Here is a 24,440-nt window from a genome sequence, read left to right as displayed (position 1 = left end):
TGCAGCATTTATCTCAGAATTAGTGACTTTTCATTTGCAACTCCCAGTCATTTTCATGGTAGTCAAATAAGTTCTCTCACATTCGAGGCCCTGATAACTTCATTACTATCATTTACTTAGTTTGGCCAGTCACTGGGTGAGATTCCTGGCAGCTTGAGAGGTTTTCCATGGGAAGCATGCAGCTGTTAAGTACTGAGCCAGCAGAAATCCCTGAACAGATAGAACCAATACAAACCTTTGTTGTTATTGAGACAGGGTTTCTGTTTAACAGCCCTGGCTGTCCTGGAACTTGAGCTGTAGATAAGGCTGGCCTGGAACTCAGAGATCCACCTACCATTGCCTCCTGAGTGCTGGGATTAAAGGTGTGTGCCAACATGCCCAGCTCTAATGAGTTTTGTTTGTATTGGTAACTAATTCAAACTCTTCTTGTTAGTCTAAAAATTGTAATAAGATAATGTGAACATTGACTAGATTTTTCACTTTTAAAAATGGAACTAAATTATCCCAAGGGAACAACAGGAGAAGCATGGGTGTTGTTTCTTACCATGTAGCCCAAACCATCCTCGAACTTGGGATCTTCCTGCATCTATCCCACAAGTACTAGAATTACAGACCTGCTCGTGTGCCCCACTAGGGAAAAGAATGACCTACTTGTGAATGAGAAATCTGTGGCTTTAATAGTAAACTAAAAGCTAGCCTTGGGTCAGTGATACCCCAGTCTCTTCCTTACTTCCTTTTTTATAAAAAGATAAAGACCAGGAGGCTGGAGAGATGGCTCAGGGGTTAAGAGCACTGACTGTTCTTCCAGAGGTCCTGAGTTCAATTCCCAGCAACCACATGGTGGCTCACAACCATCTGTAATAGGATCTGGTGCCCTCTACTGGCCTGCGCTGTATACATGATAAATAAATAAATATTAAAAAAAATAAAATAAAAGATAAAGACCAGTATTTAAACAAAGAAAGTAGAGCTAACCATGGAAGTATTAGATTTGAGTTTAGTTCTGGGCCTTAATTTTTAAAATCTTACTAAAATTTGATTTAAAACACAGTACAATGAACGATGATGAAAAGTACTTTATTGGTTACAGATTACAGTATCAGATCATTACAACAGGATTTTTCAAGCAACTGTATAAATAAGGAGTGAGAATCACTGTTCTATCTCGGAATACTGTCAAATCATGGCACAAGTCCTCTGCTTGTATGGTAAAGCTTTAGACATGGCTGACATTCCTAGTTAATTGGCTTCACGTGTTGAAAATATTTCTAAGGTGCCTTATAGGAAAATCCTCAAACCAGCTTCAAGACACACAGAGGTGTGCGCTACCTCATCATGGCTTTGGTGAGATGATGCAAGCCTCTTTGATGAGAAAATGATAGGCTAGAGCACCGTTGTGTAAAGACAGAGAGGCCTGGACAACCTATAGTTATGCCATTGAAGCCCCAGTTAAGCACTATACTGTGGAAGTTTTTGTTGAGTACATTTCATACTAGTTGAAACAAGTTTTTCCTTCATTAGGCTACATTATTATACCATTCCCACAAAATCAGCTATTGGTTGATAAATAGAAGAATAAAAAACTTTTAGAAAACTATCAACATGGAAAACATTTCCTAAATATAAGATGTTCCATCAGTCTGTGGCTAATGATGTTGCCTTAGACATCATGTGAGCAACTGTTGTAGCCAGTGAAGAGCTGAAGTGAGCAGAATGCTTCACATTCCACAGGATCCAATTAAGATTATCTCTGTAAAATGTGGGTGGCTTTTAAATTTCTAACAGGAGCTCAAACGTCATTTTCAATCATGCTTTCCGCAGTGGCCAGGGAGAAAAACATCTGAACACAGTACTTCAGAATTTGTGGAGCTTTGTGTGGTCTGCAGGTTCTAAAGAATATTATTCCTTATTGAAATGATTGGAGGTCCATCTGGGGGACTACTTTTTCAGTTCCTCTAAACTCGTCAACAGTTCAAAATCCAAGAAGTTCATATTCACATAATTTCCCTGAATGGTTTCACTTCTAAAACAAAGTCTTAGTTTTACTGCTAAATCTAAGACATCAACAGGATTGGAGAGTACTTTCAGCAATGGAATGATCATTTTTATGGTAGGATAGGATTTTTTTTTAAAAAAGGGTTTATTATAAATTATGTATGTGTGTTCGGGTACCAGAAGAGGGCTTTGGAGCCCTTGAAGTTACAGGCAATTGTTAGCCACCAGAACTGGGAACTGAACTCAGTCTTCTGTGAGAACAGCAAGCAGGCTTAACTACGAGCCATCTCTCCAGCCCTTGGGATAAGGTTTCCATCTGATAGCCCTGGCTGACTGGCCTCAGGGCTCAGTGATCCCTCTGTTGCAGCCTCCCAAGTGAAGGGTTATAGGCAGGCACTAGTTCATTTCTCTTTACTAGATTAAAATTTCTTAACATCCAAGAAAAACATCAGTCACCTTGCCAAGTCTAAATTAAAATGCTACTGACTATAGACTTGCTCTTGAAGGAACAGACCCCAATACTTTGCTTTTTTTGTTTTTCTTTCTTTCTTTTTTTTTTTTTTTTTTTTTTTTTGGTTTTTCAAGACAGGGTTTCTCTGTGTAGCTTTGGAGCCTATCCTGGCACTCACTCTGGAGACCAGGCTGGCCTCGAACTCACAGAGATCCAACTGTCTCTGCCTCCCGAGTGCTGGATTAAAGGTGTGCGCCACCAACTCCCGGCTTTGTTTTTCAAGACAGGGTTTCTCTGTGGCTTTGGAGGCTGTCCTGGAACTAGCTCTTGTAGACCAGGCTGGTCTCGAACTCACAGAGATCCACCTGCCTCTGCCTCCCAAGTGCTGGGATTAAAGGTGTGTGCCACCACTGCAGGGCCAACACTTTGCTTTTATGAATTTGGAATTCAGTATAGTACATTGTATCACAACTAAGTCCAAGCTAGTTAGGGACCTGGAATATTACATGGAGCACAGCTGCCAAAAATGAAGCCTGTTCATCAATTAAGGTAGATAGAGATGTCCTTCCTGAACGGTGCTTTGTGGCTCTCACTCAACTACATGGTCACACTGCTTTAGAAAAGAACATGTGCCTTTACAGTGATACTCTTGGGGAAAGCTGCACAGTGATAAATGCCTGTGGACCCAGCCAGAGGCCAAGGCAGGAGCCATGTCAAAATGTTAAAAATCTTGCTGATCTCAAAGAGAACTTTTGTTTGATGTTATGCATGCTATACATCAGCCTGCTAAGGCACATTATGTAGGCTATTTTCAGGAGGTCTCAGGCAAGTCAATGTATTTAGCCACAACAGAAACTGCAGAGAAAGGCACCATCTAGTAGAAAGCAACTTGCTGTGTCTAATGTTGGTGCTGTGTACAGTTAGCCACATGTTTATCATGGTTCCAAGTAAAGGAAACCTTTAAATTCTGTTTTATACAAGCTTTTAGTAACACGAAAGCACATTCCTTTTTAAACAGATTTTATGTGTATGAATGTTTTGCCTGCATGTATATATGCCTAGTGCCCAAAGAAGTCAGATTCCCTGGGACCGGTGTTACAGGCGGTTATGGAGTTATGGCAGTTATGAGCTGCCATATAGTTGCTGGGAATTGAACCCAGGTTCTCTGCAAGAGTAACAAGTGCTCTTAGCTGTCAAGCCAACTCTTCAGCCCTAAATTCCACTTTAAAATATTTAGGGCCATAGAATTTTTTAGTATGACTTTTGACTGACACACATACGCACACAGCTGAGGACTGAACCCGTGTCTTGCACTTCAAGCACTTTACCCAGGTTAAATCCCTAGCCCCATTTTTTTATACATATTAGAAGTGCTTTGAACGGAGTTTTGGATGATTTCTGAGCTACACAGCAGACTTAAAACGCATGCCCTTTTGGGGGGAATGATTGTGATCCTCTAAGGTGCATCACTTCTGCCTTGGGCAGGGTAGACTGTAGATGTAGCCAAGAGCGCTTTCTGGGCAGCATATGCAAGGAACGTAGATTCCATCCCAGCACTGCCTTTTTTAAAAGTAAATTGTGCCCTATTTCAGGAGCCATGCTTTATGAAGTGACCTCCTTATTTGACAAGTAGACAAGACCAAAGGGGTCCCAGACACTAAGGATTATGGTGTACATTCACACCTGCCATTGATGGTCTGTTTCTCTTCAACTCGGTGTCTCAGTTCACCCCCATCCTGAAGAGAGCAATGGAAGCCCTGAGTGAATATGTGCTGTTGATATGGGTACTGCTGTGTCAAGGACCTTTGCTTCAGACCATGGGAGAATGGCAAAGCCCTCCTGGCTTGAGTCCAAATGTTGATGGATTGTAGAGAAGTCCACCATAGCACCCCCACCCTCCCACAATATTTACACCCTGAAGACTTCCCCTGCAGAGGCTGCTCTTACAGAGATTAGCTAAGCCTGTGTCCTTGATCCAGCTGCATCCTGTAAACGCTTCTTGTTCATCTGTATGTGGTAGCACTAACTCTATGCTACTCCATATATCAAACTCACTTCCCAGGGGCTCCAGTTTCTCCACCACAGGGCCCAGTTTACGTGACCTGAGCTTTCCTGCGTCTGTCTGCTTTTCATTCCCTTTCTGCCCCACTCAGCTCCAACCCTGGAGCTGTGTGGGAGGAAGCTCTGTCCACTGGAGTCTCTTATGAGCAACTTGCCTTAATAAAACTGATGCTGATTTCATCACAGCAGATACACACATGGGCACATTCACAGTATAAGATAAGGATGAAAACTCACAGATACAGTATGGAGTATCAAGGTTACAGTTACAGGTGATCAACTTTAACATAGAAACTGCTAAACAGAAACATGTTACTGAGTTACAAAACAATGTATTTGTATACATCCAAGTAACCCACAAAGGCAGCACCCAGCAAGACTTAACAGTCTGCTATTATCAATCACTGAAATTTGTAGGAGAAAAAGAGGAGAGGCGTCTTTGTTCAGCTTGGATGGAGTCAGGACAGCCCAGTGACTGACACTTTATTGAGCAGTTAGACAGCTTTCTGTGATATGAACCCCTTTGAAACAATGCTTTCGGCTCAAAGAGGGCTCAGCTCTGGACCTCAGCAGTAAGCTTAGGAACAGGTATGCCATGCTGAGGAGCGGAGTACTACACAGCAGTAGAATGCTTCCATCTGAAGGGCCAGGGTTGTAGGGCAAGCCTGGCAGGTACAAGGCCCTGGATTCCTTCTGCAGCAGCATCAAAATGGGAAAGCAAAAGTTCAAGGGTACAGATAATTTATGCCAATTCAGATTTTAATTACATAGAATTCATAAAGCCATCTTATATAAGTTAGTGCCAGTTGAGTGGATGAGCTTACATTTCTCAAAAATGTTAAAGGTGAGCCACTGTTTCCTATTACAGAGAATACTAGGCAAGAGTCTTCAGATACAGGGACAAGTCAGGTTTGTCAAACTTCTGAAATACTAGTACATTCTACAAACTAGGTTCCAGAATATGAAATTAACAGCAAGATCCAATGGTTCAAAGGACTCAGCCTTTTAGAATACCAAAAATGACATGCCAGTGTCTACTGGTTATTAATATAATAAATGGTATTGACATTTCAGTGCAGCCCTAGGTCAAAGTGAGATTTTTACCCCCTGGCCTTCACATCATCTGTCCCCTGAAAGGACAGAAAAGGATCACTTAGATTCCTAGCATGGAAAAGAATGTATGGACACCCCACTGGCTCCCTCAGAGCCACCTCACCTGTCAGACCTCCTGATAGAGAAACTGTCAGGGAGTCAGGTTAAAATGCAATGTCTGAACCCAGGGGGACTCCTTCAGACCATACATACATCTACAATTTCGCTTCTGCCTATCATGGGTCCTGGCTCTTCTGTGACAACACTTTTAAAAAATGTAACATTTCTCATATATACAGAGTTCAAGGGGTGTCCCTATCACAAAATGCAAACACAATGGTCATCTGCTACAGAGTGTATTCTAATCTACAGAAAAAGGACCAGGACAAGCAAGAATCTGACGGGGTTAAAGTCAACATAGCTGCTCAAAACCCTGACCCTTTGACTCAGCAAGGGACCTTAGTCTTGAGTGTTTCTTTTACCACCATTTGCTTGTAGTTTATTGAAAGCTGATTTTTGTATGTAGTCATCTCAATAGAAAAATCTTCACCCACAAATAGAAGGTAGAGTCTTTTTCTCACCATTGGAGAACAGAAAATATGACACTGTTAATTCCAGATTCTAAGAAAACTGTCCCAGGAGCCGGTGGCCACAGCCATGCCATCATCAGTCACACCTAAGCAGCTAACACGGTTGTCATGACCAGCAAGGACACCTACAAAGAAAAGTCAATACAGAGTTAAAACTGGAGTTTTAAAACTCAAGAGTTCTGCATTGCCATGCAGATGGTGATTAATAAAGAACAGGCACCCTGGGGACTGCTGCCAGGGAAAGTCAGGCACACTGACACACAGTAACATACCATGGGTTACTTGAATATTTAACCCAAAAATACATCAATTTGAGTTTTCAATTTTTGAAAAGTCATAATCTTTTTTTTTTTAAATTGAGAGATGTCTCATGTAGTCTAGGCTGATCTTGAACTTAGTATCCAGCCAAAGATAACCTTAAGGTCCTAATCTTCCTGAGTCTACCTCCCAAGTGCTAGATAACAAGCATGTGTCACTGTACCTGAGGGTTTTGTAGTTTTTCTATCTAGGAAACCATGTAAAGGCAAATTTCACATCTCCAGTAAGTTCATGGTATTCCAGTTTTGCTATACTGAGCTGTGCTACTTTCAATAAAAACACATTTCTAAGTCGAAGTTCAATGCAGTATACTTCCCCAGAAGAATAAGACAGTTGCCTTCCATCCTATTTCTAAAATAGACCCAAATCATTCATTAGTTCTTTCTGTTCACCACCAAACACAAACTGGCTATAACTTAGTGAGGCCATGGAGCTCATTAACTCCTGTTTGTTTTGCAGTGACCTGAGACTCACCCATCCTCTTTACTGCACGGGACAGAATGAACAATTCTCAAGATTGGAGTAGCTGGGTGGTAGTGGTACACGCCTTTAATTCCAGCACTTGGGAGGCAAAAGCAGGCAGTTCTCTGTGAGTTTGAGGCCAGCCTGATCTACAGAGTGAATTCTAGGACAGCCAAGGCTACACAGAGAAACCCTGTCTTGAAAAACCAAACATTAAATAAATAAATAAATAAATAAATAAATAAATAAATAAATAAATAAAAATAAATAAATAAATAAATGTTGGCAGTAGGTAGTGCAGGTATGCTATTTAAAGTTTTGTTTTGAGATGGGGTCTTGATGTATAGCCCAGGCTGGCCTCAAATTTGTGATCCCCTGTCTCTGTCTCCTGAGTGTTAGGATCCCAGGCATACACCACTGCACCCTGCCAGCTTACCTTGGGGTACAGAAAATGTGTGCTGTGTTATAGTAACAAACCACACACAGCCATTTGATTCTTGGAGTATAATTTTAAATTAGTTAACATTAAAAAAAATCACTCCATTTAATCCCAAGTCCAGCATGGTTGCTATGTTGTCTTTTAATGGGACCTGTTGAGGGTTTCTGTTGAAACTTGGGAGACTACCTGTGTCCTCAGAGGATTAGCCACAGCAAAAACCATGCTTCCTGTCAGGTTAGAGGATGATGGTTTAGCCTTGAGTGACAGCTTAGCATGGCATGATGGTGGCATTCACCAGCAGTCCCAGCATTGGAAGGCTGAAACATGGGGATATAGAGCTCAAGGCCAGCCTGGGCTTCATAGTGAGTTCCAAGCATAAAAACATGTTTCAGAATAATAAATAAGCAAACAAACCAGGATATAAGAAAACCGATTTGTGAAAGATGGCACCATTTTAAAGTCACTGTTCTTGACTCCTAATTTACCATTATAGGACCTAATGTCATTCTTCAATAGGGTATGTATTCCAACTGTCATCAAAGGCAATGAAGAATATGAAGAAGAGCCACCCAGCTGCTGTTCTGAAAGCTCCAGGATACCCAGCAGGCCTCAGGGGTGGGGTGGGGGTGGGGGGAGCCTCTTCAGGCTTCCTGAAGATAGAACTTGCCATCACCAAATCACTAACCTGCCCGACCTCCTTTCAATGCGTCCCACACACTGCAGTTGAAGTCATCATAGCCGGCCAGCAGGAGGCGCCCGCTCTTTGAGAAGGCCACAGAAGTGATGCCGCAGATGATATTGTCATGAGAATACAGTAGTAGCTCTTGGTCTGCACGGAGGTCAAAGAGCCGGCAAGTGGCATCATCAGAGCCAGTGGCAAAGGCATATCCGCTTGGGAAGAACTAGAAACAAAACAAAAAAAAAAAAAAAAAGAAAAACAAAAAACAGAAAAACAATGGAGGCAGAGAACCTGGCATTGGAGGTGTGGTGAGATTTGTCTACTCCAGAATAGATGCCTACAGAGACCATGTAGGCAGAGAAACTGGGATGGGAGGTGGCTGCTGAGAAGTTTGTTTTTTTGTGAGCCAGGGGCTCACCAGGTAGCCCAGGCTGGCCCAGAACTCACAACACCCCTGCTCCAGCCTCCTAGGTGCTAGAGTTACAAAAGTGTGAGTCACCACACCTGGCCTAATACATATCTATTTTTTAATATCCTGGGCTTTAGTTTTAGTTAAAGCGTTAAGACTGAATAGCATATGCAAAGTGTGCTGCCAATTGTTCACACAGTGTTAATAACACTGTCCATAGTCCTTTAGTTGTGTAATCAAAACATTTCAGTTCAGGGTTACTCTATGCTGTCACTTAGGAGTCAGGAGCAGTAGGCTGCACTGCACTATGACAGCAAGCATGGACTGCATGTCTATACTAAGATTAGCATCAGTGCAGTGGCCTCCCAGGACCAGGGGCCACCAGGATGCCTAAGAGGAGGTTCCTAGACACAGGTTAGAAACAGAGCAAACTAAAACTCCCTGTGCTGATCATAAGTCAAGTATTACTATTTATAGGCTGTTTGTTTAAATATTCCAGAATCCTATTACGAGAAATAAATTGGAAAGATTTTAGAAAACACAGAACACTGGAGATGGGAGAGGGCTCAGCAGACGAAGCACATTGTATGCCTGGGAAGACTAGACTGGGTAAATCATCATGCCATGCCCCAGCACCCACATAAGTTCTGGCTGAGTGTGGGGACCTGCCGCATGGGGCAGCAGCGATGGGATCCCCAGAGCAAGCTAACTAGCTAGACTAGTATAGGTGAACTCTGGGTTCAATTGAGAGATCCTGCCTTGGTGAATAAGGTGAAGAGTGACCAAGGACACCCAACATCAGCCTCTGGCCTATACACACACACACACATGAACACCATACCTGCACACACATCACATGCGTCACACATGCAAAAGAACAGGAAACACACAACTTCCACTGGCTTGGTATTTGAGTATTATTTTCCAGTGCAGCCCTAGTCGATGTGCTTTTCATCTGGCACATTTCCCGCTGCTGGGAATCGCTTTCTTGGGCCTACTTTTGTTTTTTGCAAGTGAGCTGTTGATGTTCATTTCTTAATGTGCAGGAACAAAATGGCTTGGCTATAAACTGATTTATCTGCTACAAATGTGACTCTGAAGCATGTTTGGGTTATATGTAGTCAGGCTTGTTTAGCTTTCACCTAGATATCCTTCATTCATTTTGTTTTTGAGACAGGCGCTCCTGTATCCCAGGCTGACATTGAACTCACTGAGCAGCTGGAGATGGTCTTGTCTTGAACGTCTGATCCTCCTGAGGAGTGAGATTTCAGGCACATGCCACCACACCCAGGTTTCTTTGATTACTTGCTTTACATGGGTGTATGGGAGTACACACAATGAAACCAGAGTCAACATCAGGCATTTTCCTCAATCACTATCTCATGTTTTTGTTGTTTAGATGAGGTCTCTCATAGAACCTGCATCTATGCAGCAAGCCCCAGGACTCCTCTCTGCTCCCCCAAGGCTGGAATTTACAACAGGCAGTACTGCCATGCCAGCTTTGTTACTTGAGCTCTGTGGGTCCCAGTCAGGTCCTCACTGGGGCACAGAGGATGCCAACTGAACCATCTCCCCAGGGCCCTTCATTACTCCTAATGAGGAGTCAATAATTACTTTAGTTCTTTTAATTTTATATAGTAATCTTATCCATCTGCAGTCTATTTGATAAACAGCCTTCAAACGAGGGCTCTAACTTAATTTTCTTAATACTTAAGCAGTTGTCCAGCTGTTAATTAATTTTTCTATTGATCTGCTGTATCATTCACTAAATTCCTGGCGACAACCTTGTGTTCTGTTTCTGTGTAGGGGATTAGTCTTGGTCCTCATATATGCCAAACAAGTGCTAAGAACCACTGAACTACACTACTAGGTTTTAAAATATTAACATTTTAATAACTAATAATTTAATATTATAATCTACCCTTAGGTTTTAAAATAAGTTATTTGATGGGTATAGTTGCTTCAATTAAATGTATTTCTAATTATTAAATACAAATATGTCATAATTATATTCTTTCAGCTTCCTGACATTTCTTTTTTCAGTCTCAGATCTGACTGTACAGTTGGAAGTTTGAGAAGGATTTAGGTAGTGTCAGTGTTATTTCCAGCCTGTTAGTAAGCATGGGGACAGTCCCCCACTGTTTCACTAACAGTCATAGGTTCTTGGAAATGTTTTCCTCATATTCCTGGAAGGCTCCAGGACTGGGACCATAAATTCTTCCTTCTGCCCACTCTGTGCCTCATAGTTTGGTTACCATGAGTGTCGAAGTCTTCTCTAACCTCTTCCCTCAGCTGGTGTTCCTGGCCACTTCCTTCTATTTATCCCATCTCTCCAGGCCACTCTCGGCTTTGTTGCTGTTTGTTTTTGTTTTCTGAGATAGGGTTCTCTGTGTAGCCCTAGCTGTTCCAGAACTCACTCTGTAGATCAGGCTGGCCTCAAATTCGGAGATTAAAGGCATGCACCACTGCCACTGCCACAACTACCTGGCTCCACTCACTCTTGGCTTTTTGAAGGCAGAGTTTCACTATGTAGCCCAGGCTGGCTTCAAATTTACAGCAGTTCTCCTGCTTCTGTCTCTCAAGTGCTGGGACTAAGGCATGGTCTCAGTCCTAAGGCCTAGGCTAATTATACAATATTTTTCTTTCAACTATTTCATTTCAAAAGGGGCCTTAGTGTGTACTAACAGCTTAACTAAGATGATGCTTAGGGTCTTGTCCGCACAAACAAACTATGAAAACAGTCTCTGTAAATTCACTATTGTAGGGGCTGGGAGATAACAGTTGCTCTGCATGCATGAGGACATGGAGTTTGAACACCCAGATGCTGTTTGACAGTTTGAGCATGGCTGAGCATGCCTGTAACACCAGCACTGTGGGCATGGCTGAGTGCACATATTACCCCAGGACTGTGGGCATGGATGAGAGCCTGTTAACCCCAGCACTGTGGGTGTGGCTGAGTGCACATGTAACCCCAGGATTGTGGATGTGGCTGTGTGTGTCTGCATCCCCAGCACCGTGGGCAGAGATAGGTAGATGACCCTGAGAAATTGCTAATGAACCAGCTCAGCCAAGAAGGCAAGCTTCCAGTTCAGTGAGACCTGCCTTAAGCGATAAGGCAGCCAGTTACAGAGGAAGACACCTGATCTTGTTTTGGGCTTCTGCCTGTGTACAAACAGATCTATTCGCCCCATACTTACAAGCAAGCACTACACATTACCCACACACTAAATGTAAAATAACCATAGTAGTAATAAATTAACTTTTAGCAAACCAAAAAGAAAAAAACAAACAAAATGAACATCTGCCTAGTATTCATTCGAGCCTGGGTTCAATACTCAGTACCACACAGACAGACATGCCCAGGGGATCAGACATAGGAAGGGTAGAGGTAGGGGAGAGAAAAGAAAACCACACATTTCAATAGGTAAAGGGCAAGTGTTTGCTAAAATTCAACATTTGTTCCTGATTTTTAAAACTTATAGCACTTGCTGCTTTTCCAGCTGACTAGGGTTCCATATCCATCACCCACAACAAGTTGTTTATAATCGACTCTAACTCTAGCCCTAGGGTATTCCATCTTCAGTGACTTCTTCTTCTGGCCTTCAGGGGCGCCTGCAACACCTGTGCAGATGCGCACAAGTGTACACACACACACACACACTGTAAATCTCTTAAAAATCCTTGGTAACTGAATATAAGAGGCCCACTCAGCCTTGTGAAGGTGGCCCATATGGATGGGGTAGGTGTGCCTCCTAGGGGATGCTGTCAGTATCAGCAGGCTGACCCGAAAGAGGAGGACTGAGTATCTGTTCTCTCTGAAGCTGTGTTGGTCAGTTTTTGTCCACTTGACACAAACTAAGAGTCATTTGGGAAGAGGGAATCTTAACTGAGAAGATGCCTCCATCTCCATCGGATTGGCCTGTAGGCAAGTCTATGAGGCATTGTGCTGAAGAATGATTGATGTGGGCGAGCCCAGTCCACAATGCTGTGTGCCACCCCTGGACAGGTAATCCTGGGTTATAAAAAACCAAGCTGAACAATCCATAGGGAACAAGCAGGAAGCAGCACTCCTCCATGGCCTCTGCCTCTGCCTCTGCTCCTGCCCCTCCAGGTTCCTATCTGGAGTTCCTGCCCTGACTTCCCTCAGTGATGGACTGTTACCTGGAAGTGAAGGGACCAGCTTTCCTTTTAGCAGCCATAACGGCAGAACACGTGCTTCTATGACCTTGTCCTAGACACTAGAAAGTCAGATGCCTGCCTTGTGACAAGGAACCAATCAGAAGTTAGCTGGTGGCGCTATGCTTTACGACCCTGGGTGTGCTTTATGGACAAGCGCACAGCAATGACGCACAAAGCATAGCAACCACCCTGGGAGGGCCTATGGGCCATAACAGCCAGTTGACCAATCGACACAGGGCAAGCCCTCCAAGCCTGGAGGCACACCAATGGTGAGCCTGTGTGTATCCCTAGACACTCCCCTTACGCTGTCCTATAAGATCTCTTGGGAGGCCCTAGGAGCCGTCTTTTGCTAGCCATCCGCCATGGCGGGTGGGTGAAAGACCCGAGCTAACATGGGGTTAGCTCGTTAAATTACAATAAAGCCTCGTGCAGTTTGCATCAAGCTCTCGAATCCGCCCGGTGATTGGGGTGACCGTAGTCGTGGCCTGGGACCCTGGATATTTGAGTTTTCGGGGATCTAACAGAAGTATAAACCAAATAAACTCCATGAAAGCAATTTGTTATAATGGTGTCATGTTCACACTTTAGACACATAGTAAATTTCTGAGAGGTGGAAGCAGTAGTATCAGGAAGATCAGGAGTATGAGGCCATCCTCAGCTACATAGCAAGTTAGAGGCCATCCTGGGTTACATGAGACTCTGTCCCCCAAACAAACAAATGTCCTTTACTTACACTGACAGCATTGATATCTGAGATGTGTCCTGTGAAAGACTGTCTACACATCCCATCTCGGACATCCCACAGTTTTGAAGACGCATCACAAGCACCAGAAACAAAGGTCTTCAAGTCAGGACTCAGTGAGAGACTCATCACATCACCCGAGTGTCCTGCGAACGTCGTAGTCTGTTGCCCAGTCTCGATGTCCCACAGAGCACTGTGAATACAAGGACAGACACAAGATGACCGCACCCCTCCCCAGTGTATGTGCCCACTAGGTCTGGCTTCTTTTGGGATGAACTTACCAAGTTGTGTCTCCTGAACTTGTGATGATTTGTCCATCATCTAAGAATCGGCAACAGGACAAATAGCCTGCAGCAGAGAGCAGCAAATGTCAGGTCACGGATCCAGTGACACAGAAACAAGATAAAAACCTAAACTCCAGCAATAGGACCTTGTCCGTGGGACAAACAGCTTTAATGATTCCCATTCTTCACTGTTTTCTGAGGTACTCACTGTATCAGTGGGCATTCCAAGTGGCCACGTCAAGTATGGCAGCCTATTAGCAGCACAGTGTGTTTACCTTTGACACTGTGACACAACACTATCATCTACAAAATTCATGCTTAAGAACCATATAATTTAATTCTTTAAAATTACGATAAAATAAGTTTTTTTTAAAATTTTCAGTATGTTTCTGATAGTGCTGGGTTGCATTCATAGCTATCTGGGCTGCATGTGGTCTGTAGGCTGCAGGTTGGATACACCTGAGCGAGGGTGTTCCTGAACCAGTACCTGTAACCTATAACCCATGGCAGAATGGGCCCAGCACTGGAGAAAACCCTTAAAATACCATGAAGGCTTTATGGGAAAGGTGACATCTGCAGGATTCCTGTCCATAAGCATCTTCAGAGCCCACAAATGGCAGGGACTCTGTAGAAATGTGGTCAACTGGCAGCACCCAAACCACAGACAGGAAGGATACGAGTAGCAGGGACCTCCTAAGGAAGAGGTCTGGGGAGTGAACATTGCTGCATAGTGACAGTGCTAGTGACTAATGCTTCCACCAGCAGAGACAACACAATCCTGAACCTTGCTCCAGGGCAGCAGAAGTACAGAAGACTGTACTTGCTTCCTTTTGTATTTTTTATGATTGTTTGGATTTTTTGGGTAGCAAATTTATCATGTTTACAAAACAATAGTTATATTTGAAAGAAAAAAATCATAGGGGGTAGGTGTATACCTCCACGAGAGAACGTTCAAGGCCCCAGTGGCAACCCCAGCACCAAACTAAAGCAGCAAAATGACTGTCATCATGTGCACTCTGAGAGTGAATACTTTTTAAATCACAGTAATTTCTGCTTCCCTTTCCATCTGGCTACGTGAACCCACTCCACCATGTAGCCTTGGTGGGCTGTCAGAAAGCGGGAGGCTGAGGAGGACAGAGCTGCATTAAATCACTCACCTGTGTGCCCTGGTAGTTCTCTGCTCACCCGCACGTTCCCTTCACGAGTCTTCAGGTTGTATATGGAGCAGATGTTGTCCAAGCCTCCACAGGCGACATAGTTTCCAGATGGGGCATAGGCACAAGTCATCACCCAGGAGGACCTCAGCGGAATGGCATGCATCTACCACACACATAATGCACAGAGGCAGGGGGGCTGTTAAAGGGAAAGACTTCAAGGGCAGCCATTGCATTCCTAACCTTGCTTAGGATGAGGCAAGCACTGCTGGAAACCAGGCACAGCGAAGAACAAACAGGCAGGAGCTCTGGAAAGGAGGCCATGAGACCTGGAAACACCACAGGCACACAGGATGCCTCTTTCTGTGTTAGCAGGTCACTGGGATTTGAAGTGTTCATTTTAGGAACAGTTTTATTTTTAATTACATGTCTGCGTGGTAATTAAGTGCAGGTGCACTCAGATTCACAGCCACTGGACCCCCTGGAGCTGGCGCTACAGGGAGTTTGTGACCTCTGGATGTAGGTTCTATGAACCAAACTTGGGGTCTCTGGAAAAGCAGCAAGAGCTTTTAGCCAAGTGAGCCATCTCTCTAGCAACACCCCCTTCCAATGTTTTAAATAAAAGCAAAGCTATACGGATTTTCCTTTTGGTTTTTGAGAAATTATCTTAATAGTTAGCCCTGTTGGCCTGGAATTACTTTAGACCAGACCGGACTCCAAGTGATCTGCCTGTCTCTGTCTACTGAATAAGATGTAAAATATGAATGAAGACTTTAGCAAAGTCATTGGCACAATAATGCTCAAGAGAGGAATCTCCTATACCTGAACACTGAACCAGAAAAGGGCAGGGGCTGAGAAGTATCACAGCCAACTCCAATGGCTTTTCCGGGGGGGGGGGGCTGCATGAGTGCCCTTGTATTGACAGGCAACGTTCCAGGATTTCCAGCTTACAAGCAGGTCAAGTGGACAGCTGAAGGTTTTGATTTACCAAGGCTAACCCCATACAGGGTGTCCACATCCTGTGATACTACCATGCTTCCTCTTGACCTAAAATAATATCAAAAGTGTATCTGGGGTTATTCTGTTTGTCTCAGGAAACCAAATGGATTTGAATGACACTAGCTTAATACCAATTAGGATAAAACCTGTTGGCTCACTAGCTTAGTTCCCTTTAAGTCTCAATCAGGCTGAGTGTGCAGACATGGACAAAGCACTTGCCTTGTGTGGATAAGGTTCTCGGTCTAACCCTTTGGGGGAAGGGCTTAAGGACTGTTCATATCAGCACACACTGTTTCTGACTGCTTAGTCAATCACTGCCAATGTATATATGGCACAGGAGTACTTGACTTGTAAAGGATGTCCCCCATATTTTCACTGCTACCCAGCAACTTGAAATCAAGGTTTCCTTATGCTGGGTAAAGTAAGAAAATAGGGATCTTTCACAACTAGATCTCAACAAATTCAATGTGTCTTATCTTCTGAGTCATCCAGAAAAAAAAGTCGTCTCTGGAGTAAACCAAGGAAGAGCTCTCCAGGAACCATCACCTATAATCTACCACAAATAAAAATGTCAGTGCTATTTTATTCCAGGAACTGGACATTTTAAAAGTTCACATCTATATAAAAAATGACAAGTCTTCACAAGCCAGGCATGTTTCTACATAGCTGTAAACTCAGTACTGTGGAGGTCGAGTTAAAGAGCTAAAGGCTAACATCAGCTACACAGTGATTTCAGGCTAGCCTGGGCTAAATAGGTGCCTGTTTCAGAAAGATAGAGAGGAGGGAGGGATGGAGGGAGGGAGCGAGGGAGAGAGAGAGAGTGGGGGTGGAGGGAGAGAGAAAGAGACAGAGACAAAGAGGGAGGGATGGAGGGAAACTCAAACACACACTGAAATTGTTCTTATAGCTTGTCCCTAGAAATAAAAACAGCTCAACACTAAAAGCCAACTGTTGTAAGAGCTGGTCTGTATCTAGAATAAATGTATCTCAGAAGGAGTGTCTCTGAATAAGAAAGAACTGCTAGGCAGTAAACAAATACAAGATCATTTAAAAGAAAGATAAATAAATTCTACCTTATTTGTCGTATAGCTATCCCAAATAATTAATTTTCCATCTTGGGATGCACTGACTAGTAGCCTAGAGAAGAAACACAAAAATAATTTGACACTGAGAGGAAAAAAAAAGTTGTTAATTATACATTTTATCTTTGAAGAACACCAGGAAGGTTTTCCTAATAAAACCTGTATACTAAAATAACTTTTCTTCTAACTTTTAAAAACATTATGTTCCATGCCAAACACATTAAACAGAAAGCGTAATTTATTTAGCTACTGACTGAAAGTGTCTATGATTCAGTTTCTCCCTTGTGACATTTTAGTTACCCATGAAGGTCTCAGTAGATATTAGTGGAGTGGCTTACTACTGACTGACTTAAGTTTAATGACTTAACAGTAGATCCAGGCCCAATATCTACATCCCATCCAGTCCAGGCTGTCACCTGAGAGCCTGGGAGTGAAGGGCAGTGCTGTGGGTACTGTTCAAGGCACAGCTGTGTTGGAGGCCATCCGCCAACTTGTGAGGTAAGTCACTTGCATATTTTGGTTTATTACCAAGTAAATAAAAGATGTCAAAGATATGACATAAAAAAGGTACTGAAGAGATAAATGGAATGCATTATGGCTTGTTGCCTTAATAAAAGGACAATGTGTGGGCTGGGTGGCGATAGCAAGTCTTTAATCCCAGGCAGAGGCAGGTGCAGGCACAGGCTGTGAGCTGGAGGCCAGCCTGGTTTACAAAGCTAGCTCTAGGACAGCCAAGGATACACAAAGAAACCCTGTCTCAAAAAAACAAAACAAACGAGCAACAAACAAAGGACAGTGTGTATGTGTGCTTGTACACACACTTGAGTGCAGGTGCCATGGAAGCCCAGAGGTGTCAGATCCATTGGAGCTGGAGTTGCAGGTGGTTGGATATAGGTGCTGGGAATCAAACTTGGGTCCTCTGGAAGAGCAGTACATATTCTTAACCACTAAGCCTTCTTTCCAGCCCCAGAAACTGCAATTTCCAAGAGCAAAAGATAAAATATATCCTAGGAGGAGGGTAGTGATGAGTGAACAGAGGCAGGAAAATTCTGGGAGTCCTGGGACCTGTGGGCCTTCCAGTCACACAGCTGAGAACACAGATGGGGCTTTGCTCCACCAATTTATGAATTCTTGGCTACATGGTCACTGGATTTTTGTTGTTGTTCTGTTCTGGGATTCTGCTTTGTCACTACATATAAAGCATAAAAGATATGAAAAAGGTACAATTACAAAACAACTCAGTTTTCTTCTCTGTAGGCAAAGGGTTCCAGTCTGACTGAAGGGGAGGCCCAAAGGTGGGTTGACAGGGGCCCAAGGAAAACTTGGAAATCAACTGCATCCATTGTGCTGACAGAAGTAGTAACCCAGGAATTAACCAGCAGAATGTATGGAAAGGGGAGGCAGGTTACTGAATGACAGTTTATTTTTGAGAAAAAAAATTTAAGAAAACAATCACTAACATTGTTCAGTAATTAGATTTTGGGTTAAAAGTCTATGGTATCAAAGCAAATTTATTTTTAATTGTTAATTCATATTTATCTATTTATATGTGTTGGGGGGGTCAGAGGCCAACTTGCAGGAGCCAGATCTCTCTACTACAAGTTCTGGGGAGCAAATTCAGGTCATCAGGTGGAACAGCTTTTCACCCACTCAGACATCTTGCTCCCAGGGCACATATTTTTTTATCTTAAATTAAAAAAAAAAATCTGCCTTAGCTTTATGTTAGTTGTCAATTTATAATTTTATGTCTTCCCTCCTAAGAGGTACATACTGTGTTAGTGATTTCAACACCCACCCCAATTTTAGATCAAGATGATATTAAACTCAGAAACAGAAACAAAATGATTAACAAACACAAACAATCATAGAATAACAGCATATGTGTGTTAGGCTGGGGAAGTAAAAGATTATTCAATTTTAATCTTTAATCTTAGCACTCAGGAGACAGAGGCAGGGGGATCTCTGTGCATTTGAGTCCAGCCTGGTTTACAGAGTGAGTTCTAGAACATCCAGGGTTACACAGAAAAACCCTGTCTCAAAAAAAAAAAATAAAAAAAAAGATGTATTCAATCAAAATATTCGTTTGTATAATTCAGTCTTTGTGGAGTTAGTTGATAAAGTATAGTAACATCCACAGTTTAGATGTAGACACACTTAAGTATTTGTTTACTAACTGGTATTTTAATACTAATAAACAGTAAGACCAGGGTTTGGCTAGGAATGGTGTGCTTACCTTGTCAAGTCCACAGGAAAGGCCCCCTACCCAAATTCCAAAAGACTGAAGGGACAAAAGGCTGTCTGTGCTGCCTATTAGCATATCAAGGCCCTTGCTTGCCTCCAGGCTCCCTCATCACACAAGTACCCTTTACCTTACACACTTCAGAGTCCAGGCTGGCTCTTCTCACCTCCCCCCATCCTATACTCCATTCACCTCACAGGCTTCCCTCCCCCATCTCCTCATTCTCTTTATAACCCTATGCTTGTTCTCTGTCCCCCTCCCCCATCTCTGTGCTCCGCTCCTGCTCTCATAGCCAGGTCCAGTCTGTGGCCATGCTCAGTCTACTTCTCTCTCTCTGTTCTGGACTCTTCCAGATGCATCTGGGTGTTTCCCCTAACCATACCTCGGAGCAGTCATGTCTGTTTATACATACCTGTAATTCTAGCATTCAGGAGCCTGAGTCAGGAGGACACTGAGGCTAGCTGGAGCTACTTAGCAGTAGTGAGTCTCAAAAAAAAAAAAAAAAAAAAAAAAAAAAAAAACCACTCCCCAAACAAAACAGTTCTGACATATTGAAAAAACACATTATAACACTTCTAAAAGATGATGCTGTTATAACGGCTTCACTAATCTGCTTGGAAGACAATAAATCACATAAGGTAGACCAGTCAAAGAACTGCTCCTCCAAAAACACCCCAAAGGGGCCTGGTTTGCTGACCAGGCCTGTTAGAGATAAGTAAAATTTAAGATGCTAGGATGTAAATGTTATTCTCCAGGACTGACCGGCCATTAGGCTCCATTCCCACAACAAGGAGACAACTCTGATTTACCACCAGCCATTAGGCAGTCTTTATCTCAAAGAACATTCCTTGGACAGGCTGCAAGGAGCAGCACAGGGTCACAACAAAGTTAAGTCCTAGCTAGCCATAAAGCCCCAGTTTTCCTGAGAACATCATAATTCTGCCAAGTGAGCAAGATGACCCAGGGTAACAACTATTTGAAAAAGTATACACTGGTATACTAAAATGGTTCTGGCAATATGTAGTATCTTTACTATGTAAATCTCTCATCTGCCTACATGGCCAGACTTGAGGGCTCCTGTCTGTTTAAACTGTTCAAAGTCCAACCTGTGCCGGGACCTGAAAGAGAGTTAAGGATGACAGTGTATGTGGAATGCATAAGCTTAAGGTGTTAGTGTTATGAGTTAGTGGAATCTTCTATCCAGGGTCAGTTCCACCCTGAGCATTTCCATAGAACTTTCTCTGGCAAGCATTTCCACGTGTGCAGAGTGACTTCTCACTGGGAAGGCATAGTGATTCTAGAAGAAAGAAACCTTCCTCTAAATAGTTTCCACAGATCACTAGACAAAGATCTTTTGGGGAAGCAAATTCATTTTTCATATTAGAAACTTGAAGCAGTATTTATTGGCATTAATCCTACTCTGTATGTTTATGTCTATTTGTGGCCCACATGTGGAGATCAGAGGACAACTTGCCAGGCAAACACCTTCATCCAAGAAGCCATCTTGCTTGCTCTAAAAACTCTGTGAACTTCAAGCTGAGGATACAGCAAGAAGGAGGCCCTGGGTTTATCCCCACACTGGAACAAACAGCTCTCAACCTCTGAAGTGTTAATGAATATTCACTCCTAGAGCAAGAAACTTGTTCATAATTGATGCCTTTTCTACAATACTGCACAAATAAGGTTTTGAAGAGAGGAAATGCAAGCAACGAGTCTTAATGAAAAAACTCCTACGGGCAGCTTAGAAACGACAGTCACTAACCTGGAATCATATCCCCAGTGCATGGCGTAGATCTTAGCAAGGTGCCCCCGCAGCGTGCGCCTTGTTCGCATTTGTATTCGACCCACCGAGTCCATATTAGATGTGATCTTTAGAAAGTGACAGTAACATTACTCTTTGCCTTAGACGAGTTAGTAGATAAAAAGCAGAAACAAATCCACAGTAGCTGATGGTGATTTAGTACAAGAGTACAACACAACCATGACTGACACAGGTCATGCTGTGCTGTGTGCTGCTGTACGTGAGGACACCTTTCCAGAGGAGGGGCTGAAGTAAACACACACACACACTCCCAAACTTTAGCAAAGCTCCAACCAAGAAGCATGGCTGGGCAAGCTGGACAGGTTCTGAACTGCTCATCAAGAGAGCTGTCTACCACATATGCCAGCCTACAAACACTTTAAAGCTTTTACTTGCTGCATGTGCACTGTGTGTGTATGTGTGCACGCATGTGTGTGCCTGAGTGTGCCTGTCTCTGTGTGTGTGTGTGTGTGTGTGTGTGTGTGTGTATAGGTGGGGTACATGCTGAGGTCAGAGGACAACTTTGTGGAGCTCTTTCTCCTTCCACCTTACTCAAATTCTGGGGGTACAATTGAGGTCTTCAGGCTTGCATAGCAATTGCCTGACCTGAAGCCATCTTGTCAGCCCCTAACAAACAGTTTATAAAGAACTACAAGAGAGGTGGCTTGGGTCTCTCAACACAAAGCAACAATAAACACCAGAAGCTCTTACTACCCTGACTTGACACAGTGCATATGTACCCAGCTGTCACAGTGTGCCCACAAGTATGGACATACAATGTTTTGATAGGAAAAAAAAACAAAAACAAAACAAAACAAAACAAACAAACAAAAAACACCAGCCACAAAGGGAAACTAGAAAGAAGTGACTAAAGTAAACATTTGTAATTGTGTATAAGAAAGCCATGGAGCTGGAGAGATTCCTCAGCAGATAAGAGCACTGGCTGCTATCCCAGAGGACTCAGGTTCAATTCCCAGCAGCCACATGGCAGCTCACAGCCATCTGTAATTCACTTCCAGGGGAATCTGACTCTTTCCTCAGGCCTCTGAGGGCAACACACACACACACACACACACACCACACGGTGCACAGAAAAAGGCTTACTCAGCATATACCGAAAAGACTGGGAAAGTGTGTAAGAATAAGTATGACTAGATGCTTCTGTGTGTCTCCACAGCACTTGCTGTTCCACAGACAGGTGTCTATTTCAGCAGTGTATTTGTGGATAGCACCTTCAGTAACAAGTCTGAATGTCACTCATACTGTGATACTTCATGTGAACTGTCGACATGAGCTGGGGACACTTTACCTGAACCAGTGTGGCATCATTGCAGGCCTTCCTGGCATCCTAGAGCAAAGAAAGATGATGACATATTAAGACGGGGGTGGGGGCATCTAAATAGGACAAACTTGTATTTATTGAAAATAAACCTTTAATGTATCACATCTTCTTATTCTTAAATTTTTATGGAATAAACTTTATCTAACATAAAAGGAGCCATTTTAAGGTAAGCAATTTAGTGTTTTTTCAGTACATTCAGAATTGAACCACACTATGATCCAATCTAGGCCATGTCTACCGTATCTATCTTTTCACAAAGAAATTCTGTCTACCTTATCCCCCTTCTCTGCATGCCTCGGCTTCTCCTCACTCCACTCTGTCCCTTCAGTGTGGATCTGCCCATCAGACCTCTCTTGTAAACCAAATCATACAGTACATGGCTTCTTCCACCTTGCATGTTTCCAAGGTGCAGTGACGTTACTGCAACAAGCAGTGTTCTTCTGTTTTAAGGCTGGTGATTCTAATGGACAACTTTCAGCATTCTATCTGGTACTTGAGATTTTTGGACATAGATTGTTTCCACTTTTCAGTTATTACAAAGCATGGTCTCATGTTTTCCATCTCTTTGGAAATTTTACATGCTATTGTTCAGAAATGCTGCACCAGCGATGTTCAGGGCTCTGTGTGTTTAGTTACAGTCACCTTAGTTGTGAAGTATCTCACTGTGGTTTGGGTTTTATTGAGAATCTTTCCATGCATTTCCTCACTGTATGTGTGTGTCTATCTGTCTGTCTCTGCATGTGTGTGTGTGTGTGTGTGTGTGTGTGTGTGTGTCTGTCTGTCTCTCTCTGTGTGTATGTGTCTGTCTTTGTGTGTGTGTCTGTCTGTCTCTCTGTGTGTGTGTCTATCTGTGTGTGTGTGTGTGTGTGTGTCTGTCTGTCTGTCTGTCTGTTGTGTCCATCTGTCTGTGAGTATAAAACTGTGTGTGTACATCATTGGTGTACATCTGTGTTTGTGTGTGTGCTTGTGTATCTGTTTCCATGTCTTTGAAGGGATTTCTATTTAAAGCTTTCCCAACTTTTAGATCAGGTTGTCTTTTTATTGTCCAGATATAGTAGTTCTTTATATATTTTAGATACTTGACCCTTACAAGATGTACAATTTTCAAACTTGATAGTTTTTAAAATATACCTTATTTTTATGTGTGTGTGCGCGCACGCGTGCCTGTGTGTGTGCATGTGTGCCTGTATGTGTTGCCTGCAGAAGTCAGGAGAGAGTGTTAAATCCTTGGAGCTGGTTATAGGTGAGTTGTGAGTCTTTCCTGATGTGAGCTCTGGGAACAGAACTTGGGTCTTCTGCAAAAGCAGCAAGTGCTCTTAACCACTGAGCCAGTCTTCTGGCCCCTTGATGAGAATGAATGAATATATACATATTCATATATATGTGTATACATATGTGTATATTCATTCTCATCATTACACTTGTCTCTCAGTTAGATTGGACATTCTATTTTCATTCATTTAAATTTTTTACTTTGTATGTGGGGCGGGGGCATGCTCACCACGGCACATATGTGAAGATCAAAAGGCAGCTGTCATGAGTCAGTTCTCTCCTTCCATAGTGTGGGTCCCAGTGATAGAACTCTCAGGCCATCAGGCTTGGCAGCAAGCACCTTTACCCACTGAGCCATCTCACTGGCCCTAGGCATGCTACTTGTTTTTCTACTCATTTTTCAGTGTCAAGTGTCATTTGCCAGCATGGGTACTTGTTTGGAATGATTTGGGGGAAGAGTTCTTTAGAAGAATGATAAAAACAACTTAACCATTTCCATATTGTTTCCTTAAGAAAGGATCCTGCTTTGCCCAAGCAGGCTTTTGAACTTGCTATGTAACAAAGGATGACCTTGAACTCCAGATGCTCCAGTCTCTATCTCCTGAGTGCTGAAGTTACAAATGTGTGACATCACAACTAGCTCGGGCCAATCATTTCTAATCTCATGAATGACTTAATATGTGTTGACCTGAAAAGTTTCTGCACCACAAATAATCCAAATCAGACCAAATCAAACAAAATTAGAAAAAGCCCACATTTAATGGATAAAATGCTCCCAGATGGCCTTCCAGCCCCCAGAGAGGAGACGGGAAAGAGAGACTGTTTTCTGGGGGACAGTTTAAACAGCCTC

The 24,440-nt window shown here is 43.0% G+C and overlaps 1 protein-coding gene across 2 annotated transcripts in view; it reads right to left on the bottom strand.

Annotated features, from left to right (window-relative positions):
• Nucleotides 1-4,819: 4,819 nt before the first annotated feature.
• The window catches only part of Gnb4 (G protein subunit beta 4), a 34,309-nt gene continuing 14,688 nt past the window's right edge, over nucleotides 4,820-24,440 (bottom strand). For both annotated transcript variants that reach the window (XM_027392010.2, XM_035450804.1), the window contains exons 3-10: nucleotides 22,286-22,324; nucleotides 20,938-21,044; nucleotides 16,928-16,991; nucleotides 14,859-15,021; nucleotides 13,699-13,765; nucleotides 13,409-13,610; nucleotides 8,094-8,310; nucleotides 4,820-6,314 (exon numbers count right to left, since the gene is read on the bottom strand). In XM_027392010.2, coding sequence (XP_027247811.1) covers nucleotides 6,208-6,314; nucleotides 8,094-8,310; nucleotides 13,409-13,610; nucleotides 13,699-13,765; nucleotides 14,859-15,021; nucleotides 16,928-16,991; nucleotides 20,938-21,044; nucleotides 22,286-22,324 — 966 coding nt within the window. In that variant the 3' untranslated portion in view covers nucleotides 4,820-6,207. The remainder of the gene's footprint in view (nucleotides 6,315-8,093; nucleotides 8,311-13,408; nucleotides 13,611-13,698; nucleotides 13,766-14,858; nucleotides 15,022-16,927; nucleotides 16,992-20,937; nucleotides 21,045-22,285; nucleotides 22,325-24,440) is intronic.

Source organism: Cricetulus griseus (genome assembly GCF_003668045.3).
Source record: "Cricetulus griseus strain 17A/GY chromosome 1 unlocalized genomic scaffold, alternate assembly CriGri-PICRH-1.0 chr1_0, whole genome shotgun sequence".
Classification (NCBI taxonomy): Eukaryota; Metazoa; Chordata; class Mammalia; order Rodentia; family Cricetidae; genus Cricetulus; species Cricetulus griseus.
The sequence above is the reverse complement of the archived record's forward strand: the minus strand, read 5'-3'. Positions and strand labels throughout refer to the sequence as shown.